The sequence below is a fragment of the Mus musculus genome, chromosome X (genome assembly GCF_000001635.26).
Source record: "Mus musculus strain C57BL/6J chromosome X, GRCm38.p6 C57BL/6J".
NCBI lineage: Eukaryota > Metazoa > Chordata > Mammalia > Rodentia > Muridae > Mus > Mus musculus.
Window position 1 is genome coordinate 163,997,897 of NC_000086.7, and position 16,040 is coordinate 164,013,936.

The 16,040-nt window shown below is 42.3% G+C and overlaps 1 protein-coding gene across 1 annotated transcript in view; it reads right to left on the reverse strand.

Annotated features, from left to right (window-relative positions):
• The window catches only part of Car5b (carbonic anhydrase 5b, mitochondrial), a 51,189-nt gene that overhangs the window by 21,075 nt on the left and 14,074 nt on the right, over window positions 1-16,040 (reverse strand). Inside the window, exon 3 of the mRNA NM_181315.4 lies at window positions 2,343-2,540. Coding sequence (NP_851832.2) covers window positions 2,343-2,540 — 198 coding nt within the window. The remainder of the gene's footprint in view (window positions 1-2,342; window positions 2,541-16,040) is intronic.

Sequence of the window (16,040 nt, forward strand, 5' to 3'; positions counted from 1 at the left end):
CTCATTTGACTAAGAAAACCCAATAAACAGCTTCCTAAGATTCCCAACTCAACGCAGCACGACAGCTGTCCACATGCTAAATCTACCAAGGGCTTTCACAGCTGACCAACACCCTAGGACTTGCAGAAGAAAAGAAAGATCACCAGGAACTGTGATAGGACTCAGCTCGGAAGGGACTTTGTGGTGTATCCAGAGTGAATTATAGGGGTAGGCACCCACAGCTGGTCAACAGAGATGACACTGGAGCTCCAGCATGGTCCCAGGGAACACAGGGATTTGGTTTACTGTTTTGAAATTTTCTGGAATTCTAACACATGGCGGTAATTGGAACTTCCAGTTGAAATTGGAACAACAGACTCGAGAGCTTGAGGGAAATTATGAAAAAAAAAATCCACAAATCTGTAAGGAAAAGAAGCTATGAGATATGTTAAGTGACACATTCAAGGATTGGGAGATGGGGCTGTGTCAAACTATAAAGAAAAAAGCAGAGCAGGGTGGAAAGATGTCTCAGTGGGGAAAAGGAGCTGCTATGCATGTAGTAGAACCCAGGTTTTAAGTCCCAGCATCCATGCAGAAACTGGGCATGGCTACACAAGCTTGTAACCCCAGCATTGGAAAATAGACGAGGGTCCCACCAGTACTGTGACTGGCCAGCCTAGCTGAACTGAAAGCACTACGTTCACCTGCAGGGAATAAGGTGGCTAGCAATAGAGAAAGACACCTACATCATTTTCTGGTCTCTGCATACATGTACACAGGTACACATATCGACATGTACTACACATACCTGTATATACTATTATACACGTAACACACACACATGCACCTACTCAGGGCAAGGGGGGACATGGAAACATTTTAGTCCAGAAAAACAGGTTTAGATAATTCCTGAATTGAGGGAGGGAAGGAGGGAGGGAGGTAGGGAGGGAGGAAGAGAGAGAGAGAGAGAGAGAGAGAGAGAGAGAGAGAGAGAGAGAGAGAGAGCTGGAAGAGGAGTCTGTTTGTAGTCCATGGAGCCAAAGAGGCCAGAGCAGCATATTTAAACACCAAAGAATTACAAGAAAATGCAAATAAAACAAAGGAACAGTTGAGATTTCCAGACCAATTAAATATGCCTATGTGTTTTAAGTTACATATCTTCAATTTATCCAGCATCACTGTAATGGACTTACCTCATATGCATGGAAAAAAAAGCCATTTTCTCTGAGCTTGGGAAATGTCAACATCAGTTCTAATGGTATCTGACATGAGCACCACCCCTGGTCCTGTATCACTAAATGCTACTTGTGTTCTCCTTCCTCACTAGTTGAAATACTTCCAAAGGCCTACAGAGTTTTCCAAGAATCCCCAGTCCATGGACCAGGGAGGAGTGGAGCAATAGGAGGATGGTGTCCAAACTGCCCCTAACTGAGAATCACTCGATTAGCTATACTATTCTGGATAATAATTGTTTCAGAGTAGTAATTACTAGACATCATCACATTCACAGCATTTTCTTGTTGTTTTGTGTTGTTTGAATTGGATCTCACCATGCACACCAAGGACACCACGGACAGCACTCTGGAGACCAGTCTAGCCTTGAATTCACAGAGATCCACCCGTGTCTGTCTCCAAGGACTAGGAGTGAAGGCACAAGCCACCACACCTGGCACAGTTAAGTAATACTGCTTAACCAAACTAGCATGACCCAAGTTTCTTATTTCTCTAATATGTGGCTCATCAGAACTAGTTAAGATCATAATCTAGCAACACACATAAATATTATTTTTGCCCTATTTTGGGTATATTGCAATCTGGTAAGTTAAATGTGATTAATAATATTTCTATTTAATATGATGGTTCATGTAAAGTCAGCAAGCAGAGGAAAAATTGAATATATATATAGAAAATAAATTTCTAATAAAGTTAAATTTCACATATTCTCCTTTATACTGGTTATGGAATTTACATGTAAGCAAGTAAATATCACTGATATTGGATGGAAAATGATTACAAAAACATTTTACATGTATTAAAAAAGTAAAAATTAGGTTAATAAAAAGGTCATTAGTACCATGGAGGTAGAGACTGCATGATGTGGGGTTTTGTTCTTGTTTTTTTTTAAGACTTATTATATATACAGTATTCTGCCTGCATGTAAGCCTCATGCCAGAAGAGGGTGCCACATCTTATTATAGATGGTCATGAGCCACCATGTGGTTGCTGGATATTGAACTCAAGATCTCTGGAGGAGCAGTCAGTGCTCATAACCTCTGAGCCATCTCTCCAGGCCCAGATGTGTTCGATTTTGATATAATGTAGTTCCTTTCACTGTACAAATGACTACCAGATCTTGCCTTTACCTGATTTATCTGTAGAATCTTCAAATTCCACAAGAAAAGAGTACCCATTGTTCCAGATGTGGAGGCAGGTGGCTGGGTCATAAGAAATGGTGAGTGGTTTTAAGCCAGGGTCATAAACACTGTCCCTCCATCGGATGTTGATGGGTGATTGTCGATCACCCGCAGGAACAAGGTCCAAGTTCTCCCAGAGTGGAGGTACTAGGAGAGAGCAAGTCAAGGCAATTAGCAAAACCAAATGCTACATAATACTACACATAAGACCATCCCATTTGAGAAGAACACAAAGAGTGTAAAGGCAGCTCACAGTCTCAGGAATTAGCTACTTGGGGCCTTAATGGACTGTGTAAAGCAGATCAGGGCAAGCTAGAGCTCCTGGGGAGGGGGACCTCTCCATTCTGTCATCTCATAAAACCAACTCATCTCAGCCTGTCTGCTAATGTGATATGAATCCAGTGCCATCGTTCTGAGGAAGCAGCACAATACCTGGAGAGTGGAGAGTGGAAACAGTTTTCACAAATGGTGCTGCTTCATTGCAATTCCTTGACCTCCAACCATCTAAACTGGTTTCAGGTACAAAGTCGAGTGAACCTTCAGTAGTGGACTTTATCTCAACAAAGGAAACAGGGTTAGAACTGTTGGAAAGCAACATTTAGTTCAGTATTGTCAGTTGGTTGGCTGGTATAGCCTGCCTGCCTGCCTTCTAGACAGTGATTGCGCCACATAAGTGTGCATGCCACATTAGGCTCTATAAACAACTGTGAGGACTAAGCAGCCACCTTATAAGACCTGTGTGGATATCAGCATTGCTGAAGTCCCCCAAGTTCAGTGTGTAACAAGAATGTGCACACTATCTCTTAAGGTAGACACATACACGTCCTGACTTATGGCTTGTGCCTTCTTCCATAAAGCCAAGCCTAGGTTTTTGCAGCAATATATCAGCAGATGTCCTGACGATAACACAGAGAGACCTGTTGAACTAGAAATGATGAACAAAACCCTCAACTATCAGTTTAGGGTGGTCTCCCTCTTCAAACTGGATAGCTGCATTTAGAAGTATCCAAGTAGATCCATACTTATTGCTCTGCACAAAACTCAAGTCCAAACAGATCAAAGACCTGAACGTAAAACTGGATACACTGAACCTGATAGAAGAGAAAGTGGGGAGTGGCCTTGAATGCACTGGCACAGGAAAGCACATTCTGAACAGAACACCATTAACACAGTCACCAAGATTAACAACTAATAAATGGGACCTTATGAAACTGAAAAGCTTCCGTAAGGCAAAGGACATCTGTGATGGTTCATATGTTTGGGCCAGGGAGTGGAACTATTAGGAGGTGACCTTGTTGGAGCAGGTGTATCACTGTGGGCATGGGCTTTAACACCCTAGTCCTAGCTGCCTGGAAGTCTTCTCTAAGAGGCCTGCAGATGAAGATGTAGACCTCTCAGCTCCTCCTGCACCATGCCTACCTGGATGCTGCCATGCTCCCACTTTGAGGCTACTAGACGGAACCTCTGAACCTGTAAGCCAGCCCGAATTAAATGTTGTCCTTATAAGAGTTGCCTTGGTTATGGTGTCTGTCTACAGCAGTAAAACCCTAAGACAACACCATTATTAGGAAAAAGCAGCAGCCTAGAGAATAGGAAAAGATTTTTTACCAACTCCACATCTGATAAAATAACACAAGTGATAATTCATACTGATGAGAATGTAGAGTGAGGGTTCACTCCTCCACTGCTGGTGGGAGTGCAAACTTGTACAGCCACTATGGAAATCAGGGGGACACTTTTTCAGGAAGATGGGAAAGGGTCTACCTCAAGACCCAGATATACTCAAAGGATACTTCATCCTAACACAGAGACACTTGCTGCTCTATTCATAATATCCAGAAACTGGAAACAACCTAGATGTTCCTCGAAAGAAGAACTGATAAAGAAAATGCAGTACATTTACATAATGGATTATTATTCAACTGTTTTTTTTTTAAAAGGAAATTACAAAATGGATGGAACTAGAAATATATTATTCTGAGTGAGATAATCAAGACACAGAAAGAGAAACATGGTATGTATTTGCTTATACATAGATATTAGTTGTTAAGTCAATAATAACCAAGCTGCAACCCATAGAACCACAGAGGTTATGGACTTAGGGAACAGACAGATCTCCCTGAGAAAGGGGAATGAATAGACATCTATGGATAAGGAGGTTGGATAGGAGAATGAAGTGGGGGGGGGACGAGGGGATGAGGGAGGAAATATGAAAGGAGATAACTAAAATTAAGGGCTGTTTGAGGGGTAGTATGGGAACCTAATACAGTAAGAAAGTTCCTAAAATATATACACATATATAGGAAATCAAAATGATAGCATCATAAATGGGGAGACAGAGCCCCAACTGGACATCTCTTGTTAATAAATGAAGCATCTAGTACTGAGAATGGGTTACATCTAATGGAGTTGTCGGCCAAAGGGTCTCATAGGAACCTCCCATACAACCCAGGCTGCTCCCAAGACTATAGATACTCTTCACAAACTGAATACAAGGCCCTCTTGATGAAGACAACATCTACACCATTTACTGAACATGAACATATTGAGCTGTGCCTATAGAGTCTTCATCCGTAGGTTCTATTCTAGCATCTTTGATACAGAAATTTACTGTGCATGTTACCAAAAGAGAAACGTAAACACCTGCCCAACCACAAAACCTTTGATCTACAATAGTGTTCTGCCTGTAAGACATGCTAGGGCAATGATGGCACAAAGCTTGTGGGTGCAACCAACAAAGATCTGATTTGAGTTATGGTCTACTCCACGAGACAGAATTTATACCTAATACTCTTGGAGGGACCAAAGACTTAAGAGTAGTTAGATAGCCTAGTTGTACTGAAAGACCATAACAATAAAATGACTCCTAATGACATTCTGCTGTACTCATGGAGCAGTGCCTTGTTCAGCCATCATCAGAGAAGCTTCGTCCTGCAGCAGATGAGAGCAAATAGAGACCCACAGCCAGACAGTGTGCAGAGTGAGAGACCTTGGAACACTCAGCCCTAGTTGAGCTGTCTCCATCAAACCCCTCCCCACCAGGGCCCAGGGGACCCTGTGGGAGAGGATGCAGAAAGAGTAAGAGCCAGAGAGGGTGGAGGACACCTAGGAAACAAGGCCCAATGAATGAACACAAGCAAAGCTCACATGAACTCACAGAGACTGAGGCAGCAAGCACAGGGCCTGCACAGGTCTGCACCAGACGGGGTCCTAGAGATGAAAGAAGTGGACGCATGCCCCCATCCCTAACCATCCATCTCCAATTGATAACCACTTGCAAATGAAAATTTACTTTCCTGCAAAGGAGACACACTGGGGAAATAAACTACTCTTAAGGGTAGGCTGCATGTTCAGCAGTAGATGACCAAGAAGAAAAAAACCTCAATGGCAGTCGGGGATATATGTATGTATGTATGTATGTATGTACATATATACATACATATATACATATACACAAATACATATACATGTATACATATGTATACATTATGGCTTATAGTTTATTGTTTTTATTTTTTATTTTTTTGCGTTTTTGCCTGCTCTTTTCTTTCTGACTGTTTTGTCCTATTCCAATGTGTTAGTTTTTATCATTATATTATAATCCTTTAGAAGCTTGTTTGTTTTCTAGCCTGATCCACAGAATGACTTCCAGGACAGCCAGGGCAAAATAGCCTTAAAAAACCCACAAATAATAATGGCAATAATAATAACAATAATAATAATAATAAATTAGAAATGTCAGGCATGGTGGTGGCGCACACCTTTAATCCCAGCAGTCAGGAGGCAGAGGAAGTCAGATCTCTGCGTTCAAGGTCTGCCTAGTCTACAGAGTGAATTCCAGGATGGCCAAGGCTGTATAGGATGACCCTGTCTCAAAAACAACAGCAGCAACAACAACAATAATAGAAGCTTGTTTATTCTCTACCGAGAGACAGAAACATGGAGGTGGAGCCCTGGCTGTCCTGAAACTCCCTCTGTAGGCCAGGCTGGCCTCAAGCTCACAGGAATCAAGTTCCCTCTGCTTGCAGAGTACCAGGATGAAAACTGTTCACCATCACCTCCTGCTCTTTCTATTGAAACTATTTTCAATAGAAAGAAAAAAAATAGAAGCCCCGGGATGCACGGCTTCAAGGTCAACAAGAAAAAATGCTGAAGAGCTGGGTCCCTGATTGAGAGTGCTTCTTACTCCTCCAGAGTATCTGAATTTGGTTCCAAGTACCCACATCACAGGACCCCAGTCATATTCAACTCCAGCTCAAAGGGATCTGTTGTCTTCTTGTGGCCTCTGTAGGCACTTACACAGTTTACATACATATACATAAATAAATAGACATTACACATAATTACAGTGTACAGTGTCCTGTACATCTTGCCCCACCAGTGAGTCTAAGTGTTTGACTATGACAGCCGTGTTGTTAGCCAGGAACATCTCCCATACAAGTCGGTGCTATCCTAATCCTCCTATTAACGCTAGGGCAGAATCCTATGTCTGATTCTCTCGTATGGAGAAGATAGTTCACTTCCTTTTGGTACTTGCCCAGAGCTAAATTCTCCAAGCCTCAGCTTTAAATTCTTGTTTGCTTGAGTTTTTAAAGTGTCCCAGCAGTGTATTGAGTGCTCCTGAGGATGTCGACCAGCTAGCTGTTCTCAACATCATGAAGGATTCAGCCCCTTAAGAGACAGTTGATAGTTTCCTGATGCTTCAGAGTAGGGTTCTACTGACCTCTACTGGACAAAGGCCAGAGATGCTGATAAACACCCTTCCCTACATTATACCGCTGGCTATGTTCCTAGAGCCAGAATTGAGAAACCTTCACCTAAAGCCAAAGAACAATACATGAATTCAAAGTTTGATTCCCATCCCACTCAGTTTCAAAGATTCCTGTCCCAAGGAAACCTCCTGTCTTGTACATATGATATTCTCAGACTAATATCCCTGAGAAGAAAGACAATTTAAAAATCAGCAAGTGAGAGTCTCCTGTGGAGATTATGGAAGAACTGGAGCGCTGGTCATCAAGTCCCTAAAATAAGGCCCTCTGTCATTCTTGATTGTTCACGACTCCATTCAGACATTGGGAACTGTAGTTCTCACATTTTTTATTCTCCCCTCTCCCTTTCTTCCTCCTTTTAAACAAAAAAGCAGATGGGAATGATTTCCTGGTACTTGACGACCATTTCCCTTGAGAGAAGAGGGTTGTGTTGTGTTCTAAGAGGTCTTATTTTCCACACATTTCTCATAGAAAAGAAAACAGCAATGATTGTGTCAACTACAGCTCAACTTAGTAGAGTCAGATTGTTCATAAGAATCTGTAATCACTATGGTGGTGGATGTGGTAGAGTGTCCAACCTCCCAAGTATTGTACCCTAGGTTCAATCCTCAGGACTGCAAACAATAGTTATTATAATAATAAAAGATTCTGCAGCTGATAAACACCAATACTTGTTTGGTTTAAGTTTTTTTTTATTTTTATGGACATGGTTGTTTTTGCCTGCTTGGCTGTCTGTACTACTTGCATCTCTTTAGCCCCTCTAAACTGTAGACTCTGTGTTAACCATACATTTGCTCTCAATTTTTATTTGTGTAGCTTTGGCGTAGTGTGTACTTTAGCTAACAGAGTATCATGGAATGAGTGGCTTATAAGCAAAAGAAATACAACTTTCCTCATAGTTCTAGAGTCTAGAAAGGCCAACAGAAGACAGCACAGATTTGGTGTCTTCTGAAGGCTACTTTCCGGTCCACAGCTATCTTCTTGGTGATATATATATATATATTTACATATTTTCCTCAATTACATTTCCAATGTTATCCCAAAAGTCCCCCATACCCCCCCACACACTCCCCTATCCACCCATTCCCAGTTTTTGGCCCTGGCATTCCCCTGTACTGGGGCATATAAAGTTTGCGTGTCCAATGGGCCTCTCTTTCCAGTGATGGCCCACTAGGCCATCTTTTGATACATATGCAGCTAGAGTCAAGAGCTCCCAGGTACTGGTTAGTTCATAATGTTGTTCCACCTACAGGGTTGCAGATCTCTTTAGCTCCTTGGGTACTTTCTCTAGCTCCTCCATTGGGGGCCCTGTGATCCATCCAATAGCTGACTGTGAGCATCCACTTAAATGTTTGCTAGGCCCCGGCCTACTCTCACAAGAGACAGCTATGTCAGGGTCCTTTCAGCAAATGCTTGCTAGTGTATGCAATGGTGTCATCGTTTGGAGGCTAATTATGGGATGGATCCCTGAATATGGCAGTCTCTAGATGATCCATCCTTTTGTCTCAGCTCCAAACTTTGTCTCTGTAACTCCTTCCATGGGTGATTGTTTCCAATTCTAAGAAGGGGCAAAGTGTCCACACTTTGGTCTTCGTTATTCTTCAGTTTCATGTGTTTTACAAATTGTCTCTTATATCTCGGGTATACTAAGTTTCTGGGCTAAGGGGTCCTTATCCCATTCATAAGGGCTAAGTCTTTGTCAATTCATTGCTTCCCGAGGCCTCATCTCCTAGCATCATCAGTGGGAAGTCAGGAATTGTACAGACAAGTTTTAGGGAAACACATATTGAATTCACTGCAGTCAGCTACTTGTCCAGCCAGCTCCTTTGGTCCTTCCCCAGAAGCTAATTTTCCTTCATTCAGCTCAAGGAATGCAGTGAGGTAACCCAGACTCAAAAGGACATGCATGGTATGTATTCACTGATAAGTGGATATTGGCCAGGTACAGGATAACCATGATACAATCCATAGACCCAAAGAAGCCAAATAACAAGGAGGGCCCAAGGGAGGACATTTGACTATCACTCAGAAGGAGAAATAAAATAGCTATCAGAGGTGGATGGAAGGAAGGAACTGGGTAGGAGAGGGGATGGGGAGGGGAACAGGGCGGGAGAAATCAGGTGTGGGGAGAGCAGAGAAGGGGGAAGAGAATGAAAATCGTGACAGGAAGTGGGGGAGGGGCAATCTCTAGGACATGCCAAAGACCTGGGACAGGGGAGGCTCCAGGGTGTCTATGGGGTGACTCTAGCTGAGACTCCTAGCAGTGGGGGATATGGAGCCTGAAGCGGGTACCTCCTGTAGCCAGGCACGATGCCCAGTGGAGGGATAAGGATACAAACCCACCCAGAAAACCTGCCTTGTAAGGGCCAAAAAGAAGGTGCCATCTTTAAAACAAAGACCAAGGCTCTGCTAGACACTTCATCTTCTAGGGCCTTATTCTTGGGCTTCCTAGCCCCCAGAAGTGAGAAATCAAGTTCTGTTGTTTATAAATCACCCAGGGTAAGGAATTTGGTTACAGTAGCATAAATGTGGCACTGAGACAGTGATTTTGCCTTCTGCTTGACCTCTCACCGTCCCACTGGATTGCCATATCACTTCTTCTGTAGGGTCTTTCAGAGTTACTTCTTCCTTGCCTTGCCCATGACTACCAGTATAGTTCAAGTCTCTACAACCTAGCCCTTTCTAGGAAGTCTTTTGGTGGCATTCCCTCCTCTCTCTCTCTCTCTCTCTCTCTCTCTCTCTCTCTCTCCCTCCCTCCCTCCCTCTCCCTCCCTCCCTCCCTCCCTCCCTCCCCTCCCCTCCCCTCCCCTCCCCTCCCTTCCCCTCCCCTCCCCTCCCCTCCCTGTTTTCAAGAAAGGGTTTCCTCGTGTAACCCTGGCTGTCCTAGAACTGGTTCTGTAGATCAGGCTGGCCTCAAACTGACAGAGATCCACCAGCCTCTGTCTCCCAAGTGCTGAAATTAAAGGCATTGTTCCCCCTCTGCCTAGCTGTTTCCTACCATTTCTGACAGTTTCTGGAAACAAAGAGTTTCAGGACATGTATGTGCCAAATAAAGACTGTCCCTCAGGTTGAAGTTTCTGGGGCTTGAGGCTCAGCTGACCCTACTAAAGCAGTGCCCTGTGTCCTCCCCACTTCCTTCAAGGCTCGTGTGCTGCCTCTCTTGCTACTCTCCCCCCAGCTGTCAACCTCTACAGACTTAGCTCTCCTTCTGCTCATGCGTAATGACCCTTCACATCCTCTTCACTTGCGGAAACAGTTCCACATCTCGTCTCCAAGCCATCTTCTCCTGCCATCCAGATCTTCCTTGGTCAAAACTCACTGTATTTACTTCTACGGCACTCAGCACCCAAACATTCCTCATGGAACACTCGTTTTCTTTATCTCCTTGTGTCCAAGCCCACAGACACTATGTCCTACACCTTTTCCATAGGCTCCTGGGCTACACTTGGTACTGGGAACAGTGAAGGCACTAAATGTTTGTATTAGTCAGAGAGAAATACCAAGCAGGCAATCTGAAGTTCACCTTCAGTGTCTTCTCTAACAGGTAAGCTGGTTTACCCCCAGTACCACCTTAGTTCACGCAATCAGACCTGCCTGGTTTTCTCCCATTTTAAATGACTCTCAAGGGCTTAGGCAAGCATGAGTGAAGCCGTGGGTTCAATCCGTAGCACCTCATAAATGAGGTGTGGTGGTGAATGCCTGTAATCCCAACACTCTGGAAGCAGGAGACTCAGAATTTCAAGGTCATCACCTTTCACATAGTGAGTTTGAGGTCATCCTGAGCTACAGGAAACCCTGTCTTAAAAGCTCACTCAGCCCCTACTTGTCTACTCTTACTCAGTAGCACTCACTCTCTTGTTGAAACCAAACTTTACTCTTGAGGTTTTAGCTAAAGCAAAACACAAAATCTCAGCAACATGACTGTCTAAACATGGCTCGAACAAGGATAACAACGGATGTGCTACGGTGGACAGAGGAAAGCTTACAAGGACTCAACCCTAGACAAAGATACAGGTCACCAAGGAATCCTGAGAGCAGGAGAAATTGTCTTCCCCAGGAAAGAGCACACCAAGTGATTATCCAATACCAACAGTCATCCCTGAAATCGTACATACAAGTAACAATATCCAGATTGAGAAGGTTATACTTGCATATTTCGGAATATATATGTATATATGTATGTGTATATGTGTATATGTGTATGTGTGTGTGTGTGTGTGTGTGTGTGTAGCCATGAATTTGAAAATAGCAAGAAGTAATACATGGGAGGGTTTGGGAGTAATAAAGGCAGGGAGAGAATAAAGTAACTATATCATAATCTCAAATATTAAAATTTTTCTAGAGGGGACATTATAGTTGTTGGCCAGAAAGAAAGCAGTCCAGGCACAAGTTGCTGCAGTCCACCGAAGCAAGGCTTGATAGCAGTTGGGAAAATGTCTGCAAGCTCTAGAAACCCGGAGCATTTACAAAATGACAACATGAGGAAAGAAGTTATGCTATCGATATTGAACTTCCCATGGGATCTAAATGAAAGGAACAGGGCTACATGGCACACAGACAGCTTTGGGACAGGAAGACAGCCGGTAAAGAGATGCAGCTCTCCTTCCTCCTCCCAACGATCCTCCCTTCCATTCTTAGGCTCTCTGTCATTAAATTAGAATAGCTCAGATTATTGCTCTGGTCCCTCTCTGCACCTGAGCTTTTCAGTGTGATACTCACTTAACTATGTGTAAACCGAGATGCGCTATAAATGAATGACTCTAAGATCTTTGAAGACTTAGCAAAAAAAAATTCACTTATAGTTCTTAAAGTAATTTCATATTAGAAATATAATATCTTTAATATAGTAGATTAATGAAAATATATTAGAATTAACTTATCTAATTTGTACTTTTTAATTTTTATTTATTGACTGCATATGGGTACTTTGCCTACATATATGCAGTTTTATCTACATTTATGTCTGTGCAACATGTGCATGTCTGGAGCTTGCAGAGATCAGATGTCAGGTGACCTGGAACTAGAGTTATAGAGTCTGGTGCTGGGAATTCAACCTGGGTCCTCTTGAAGAGCAGCCAGTACTCTTAACCACTGAATTCTCTCTCTAGTCCTTACTTGTACTTAAGAAAAATGAAGTCACTAGAAAACATAACTGCCTGTATGGCTCATATATATGGCTCATGTTACACAGCTATTGGACAACACCAGTTATGAATAATTCTTACACTGTTAAATTCAACACCTGTTAAATACATCAACATCCAGAATATACTGGATTAAAAAATACATTACCAAATTAATTAGTTTCCTTTTCAATATTCTAACCCACACTGCCTCTCTAGCCTGTCTTTTTCATGAGGGAAAGCACAGCACCAAAGACCTTCTTAGTAGGCTTTGACCTTAAGCCAGGGTACAAACAATGGAGTACGCAGGCTCTCATTAAGGCTTTACCAACACTCGCAGAAGCACAAGTCTCCTTGCTGGACTGTCAGGGCTATGGGGAAAACTCTGACGATGAACTGACTAATCAGTGGAATCACATGGCACTGCTGCCACAGGGAATAAAGCCTGCATTTCCTGTGCTAGCTCCAGGGCTTCCTGTTAGTCCCCAGGAGCCGCAGACGGCCTGAAAATAAAGAAATTCCATGGAGCTCTCAATCTTAAATACTTAAATACCAAGGAGTTATCAATGTGGTTTTGGTCTGGTTTGGTTTTGAGACAGGTTCTCAGTCTGTAACTTAGGCTGGCCTGGATCCACACTCCTCCTGCTTTGGATTTCTGAATACTTGTGCTGAAAACACAAGCGTGAGTTGTTATACCAAACTTAAAAAAGAAAATCCTTTAAATGGGCTGGAGAGATGGCTCCGCAGTCAAGAGCACCTGCTCTTCTTGCAGAGAACTCAAGTGTGGTTTCCAGCACCAACATGGGGAGACTTAGAACCATCTGTAACTCCAGTTCCATTAGATCTGACTCCCTCTTTTGGCCCCAGAGGGCACCCACACACATGGCATGCATACACATGAATAAATATAATAAAATTTAGCTATATAAAAGAAGAAAGTCTTAAATGTGCTTATTGATTTAGTTTTGTCTAACTATGTTTATTTGTTGATGCTGGGATTACCACACACAGCTTTAGCCACTGTCCACCATGCCCAGCTAAATAGAGATTGTTAATAGAACTAGAGCTTATTAAAAGACATTTTCAATATAGTTTTCTTTTGGAGACAGGGTCTCACTATGTATCTGGAACTCGCAGAGATTTGCTACCTCTACCTCCCAAATACTGGATTAAAGGCATGTGCCACCACTCTTGGTTTAATACGGAATTTTAAGTATGTAAGTTAAAATTTAAAAAAAAAAGGATAAAATAAGACATACCCAAGTATGAGCTTCTTAAAGAGAGTATCCTAAAGAAGCTTTTCTTTCCTGTCAGATTATGTATGTATGTATGTATGCATGTATGTATGCATTTATGTATTTTTATTCGTGTGTCTCTGTGTGGTATGTGTGCCTGAGGAGACCAGAAGAGGGTGTCAAGTCCTCTGCAGCTTGAGTTATAGGTGGATGTGCGCTGGCTGTCCCACATGGGTGCTGGTCCTCTGCAAGTGCAGCTTAACTGCTGAGCCATCTCTCCAGCCCTCTGAGTAAGCCTCACAGAGAAGACAATGCTGTAAAAACTCTATACAGAAGCATTCAGGAGAATTGATTTGAAGGATGGAAACTTCCAGTGTGGTAACTATTAGGTACACATGGTTCTAAAATAGTAATGAATTTAAATTGGCATGTAAATACATGAGACTTGCGACGACATTTTTTTCTTTTCCTTCCTGTCATTTGTTTCTTCTTCTGTTTTATCTTTGTAATTTCATGGGTTTATTTTTTTTTTTAGTGGCTGTATTAGATACAGTGATGTTCAATAATTTTAATAGTCCTCTTCCTTACTTAAAGAAGCCAGATGTGATACACAGCTGTAATCCCAGCATTCAAGAAATGGAGAGAGGAGAATCAGAAATTCAAGGGCAACTTCTGCTACACAGCAAGTTTGAGGCAAGTCTGGGGTATATGAAACCCTGTCTCAAAAGGAACAAACAAACAAACGAATAAATAAATAAATAACTATAGGAAGACTGAGACCATCAAGCACCACTAATGTAATAATAAGTTTGCCCCATTTTTATGCGCCATGATCTTCTTTATGCCTTTCATTAAATTAAAAATCACTAAATCATCAAATTCATTTTCCCGTGTTTTAGGTTCTTACGCCTAATTTTGTTTAATGTAACAATTAAGCTAAATGGCACTCTGAGTAAAACTAATTTTATTTTCATCTCTGGTAATAGGTATATAGCCTATTAAGTCTTTAAGAGTTACTGACTGCATCTCAGGAAAACAGTAAACAGCAATTTGAATAGACAGCCCATGGTTCCTGGGCAGAGAAAGAAGGTGAATGGCAGTGTGCTTCTGCAGTTCCCACAATCTTCTACTTCCTTTACCTCTTGGTCTGCTTTACATGACCTTAAGAAGGCCAGATTGGAAGCTGGGTGTAGAGGTGCATGACCGTCACATTGGCACACCCAGGGACTAAGGCAAGAAGAAGATCCAAATTTCAAAACCAGCCTGAGGCTGGAGAGATGGCTCAGCAGTTAAGAACACTGGCTGCTCTTCCAGAGGTCCTGAGTTCAATTCCCAGCAACCACATGGTGGCTCATGACCATCTGTAATGGGATCCGATGCCCTCTTCTGGCATACATGCAGGTAGAACCATGTATGCATAATAAATAAATAAATCTAAAAAACCCAAAAACTTTTCAAGACCATCCTGGGCTACATAGAGAGTCGGAAGTCAGTCTGAAGTACATAAAAGCAGACAAACAACAGATAAAATGGTCAGATTTGAACCCGGACACAAGTATCGAACCTATAAAGATGACAAAAAGGATGAAGGTAAGAATGACTATGACACTAAAAGAAGCACCAGAGCTGAATTTTTAATCTTTCACATCCTTTCCTGTCTCCAAGTAGCCACCCTTCTGTTGGGCTATTGAATTGTCAGAAACAATAAGTATTATCTTTCCAACTAAGCAGGGGAAGGATATAGGCCTACAGACAAGGACATATGCTCAGTGGGGCAGCAAAGACCATAATATTCTCCTGCCTGAAAAAAACGTTGGGATGCTGTTATATGCCAAGAGTCAAAAAGAAGGAAACTGTGCCCGATTTTCCTCACCAAGTCAGAAACAAGAACATGTCTGAGTATGAGGGAGATTACTCAAAGGAAGTTGGTCCTCTCTGCCACTACTGTCTGCTGCAAATCCTGTCCTAAAGTCACAGCCCACAGGATTTTAAATGTGTAACTTTTAGCTTCCTGCTAAAAAAACAAAAGAAGAAAGCTTCATTAGCTGGATAAGTATGACTAATTTTTTCCATTTCAGGTCATAAACCACAAAGTACTGAATTCACACTCTGGATAGTATGTGGGCATGCTTGTAGGATGCCACACCCAACAACCAGAAATTTCTTATGACTCAGGCCAGTTTCTCTTAACGAGAAGACACCCAGTGCTGAGGGTAAGGGAACTTTCAGTTAACATAGATTTATAGAGCAGTTTTTGAATCCCAGGCTTAAGTGAGATTAATACCGTTGTGGGCAAGCATTTTCATTTACCCGTCTTTTACACATGGAGTCAGGGAAAAACTTAGGTCTCAGTGCAGGCCAACATTCAAGACATCTGTGTGGGGCTTTGTTGCAATGTTTTATTTTCTGGTAGTGGAAATTTCCTCTTTAGTTAGTTAGTTAGCGACCTCATCTGCCCATAAACTCAAATGAACCGTGTCACAAATGCATTCTTTCTCCTCATCTCAATGGTTGGTTCTT